This window comes from Plectropomus leopardus, unplaced genomic scaffold, assembly GCF_008729295.1.
Source record: "Plectropomus leopardus isolate mb unplaced genomic scaffold, YSFRI_Pleo_2.0 unplaced_scaffold6827, whole genome shotgun sequence".
Taxonomy (NCBI): domain Eukaryota; kingdom Metazoa; phylum Chordata; class Actinopteri; order Perciformes; family Serranidae; genus Plectropomus; species Plectropomus leopardus.
Genome location: NW_024675127.1, coordinates 1 through 1,008, shown reverse-complemented (window position 1 = coordinate 1,008; position 1,008 = coordinate 1). Strand labels below are relative to the sequence as shown.

Genomic DNA, 1,008 nt, shown 5'->3' with positions numbered 1-1,008 from the left:
AACATGATAACAGAGGAGATAAAATAATAACAGAGGAGATAACATGATAACAGAGGAGATAACATGATAACAGAGGAGAGGACTCACCGATCCTGGACTGAAGGGCTGACTGCAGCCGCCACAGAACTGATGCTGACACTGACTGCAGGTGAAGTGAAGACAGCCTCCTCTGGACAGACTGAAGACAAACTGACAGTTTGGACACTCTGGGGAGAGACAAATCAGACCACATTAAGGCCACACCCAACACACCATCAACACCTGCGCTGCGTTCCAAAAATGCCCTCGGTCCCTTCCCCTCGGCAGTTTCCTTCGGGGGAATCCTTGATTAGGTTAGGAGGAGGACCTGGTGTTAGGAGGACCTGGTGTTAGGAGGACCTGGTGTGAGGAGGACCTGGTGTTAGGAGGTCCTGGTTAAAGGAGGACCCAGTTGGAGGTCCTGGTGTTAGGAGGACCAGGTTGGATGTCCTGGCAGTGTTAGTGTCCTTACCAATGCTGTTGTGGCTCAGCAGGGTGGAGGTAGTCTGGTGGTCCGGCTGGTTCTGCTGCTGCCAGACTCTGAACTGGTGACAGGAGAGTCCCTGATGTTGGGGGGACCACTGCAGACACAGAGACAGGTTGTGGTCTGAGCAGGATCAGGCCTGAGATCAGTTCTCTGAAGTGTGTGAGACTTACAGGTGATCTGCACCGACAGCAGGTACTCTTCTGACAGCTGGGACAGTCCATCCGCAACCGGTCCACCTCATGGAGCATCCCGAATGAGCACTGAGACACAGGGACACACAGAGACACAGGGACACAGACAGACAGACAGGTGAGACAGGTATACTGAGTGGGAGGCTCTGGATTTGGTCTGATGTGGTCTTTGGATCTTACATGAGCACACCAACGGAAGTTGGGCATTTCCTGCAGAGCTCTGTCTCTGAGCTTCCTCTGGAACAGTTCATGGATCTGAGGAGGCAGGAAGTGACGGATCTGTAAACAAACAAACAAACAAACAAACAAACA

General features: G+C 52.2%; 1 protein-coding gene across 1 annotated transcript; it reads right to left on the bottom strand.

Moving 5' to 3' along the window:
* Positions 1-11: 11 nt before the first annotated feature.
* LOC121939955 (E3 ubiquitin-protein ligase RNF31-like) lies at positions 12-973 on the bottom strand (the record flags this gene model as incomplete). The annotated part of the gene is made up of 4 exons (XM_042482858.1): positions 877-973; positions 676-765; positions 491-599; positions 12-206 (listed from the first exon to the last, which is right to left on the bottom strand). Coding segments are annotated over exons 1-4 (421 nt in total), but the record flags the coding sequence as incomplete, so codon positions are not given.
* Positions 974-1,008: the final 35 nt, after the last annotated feature.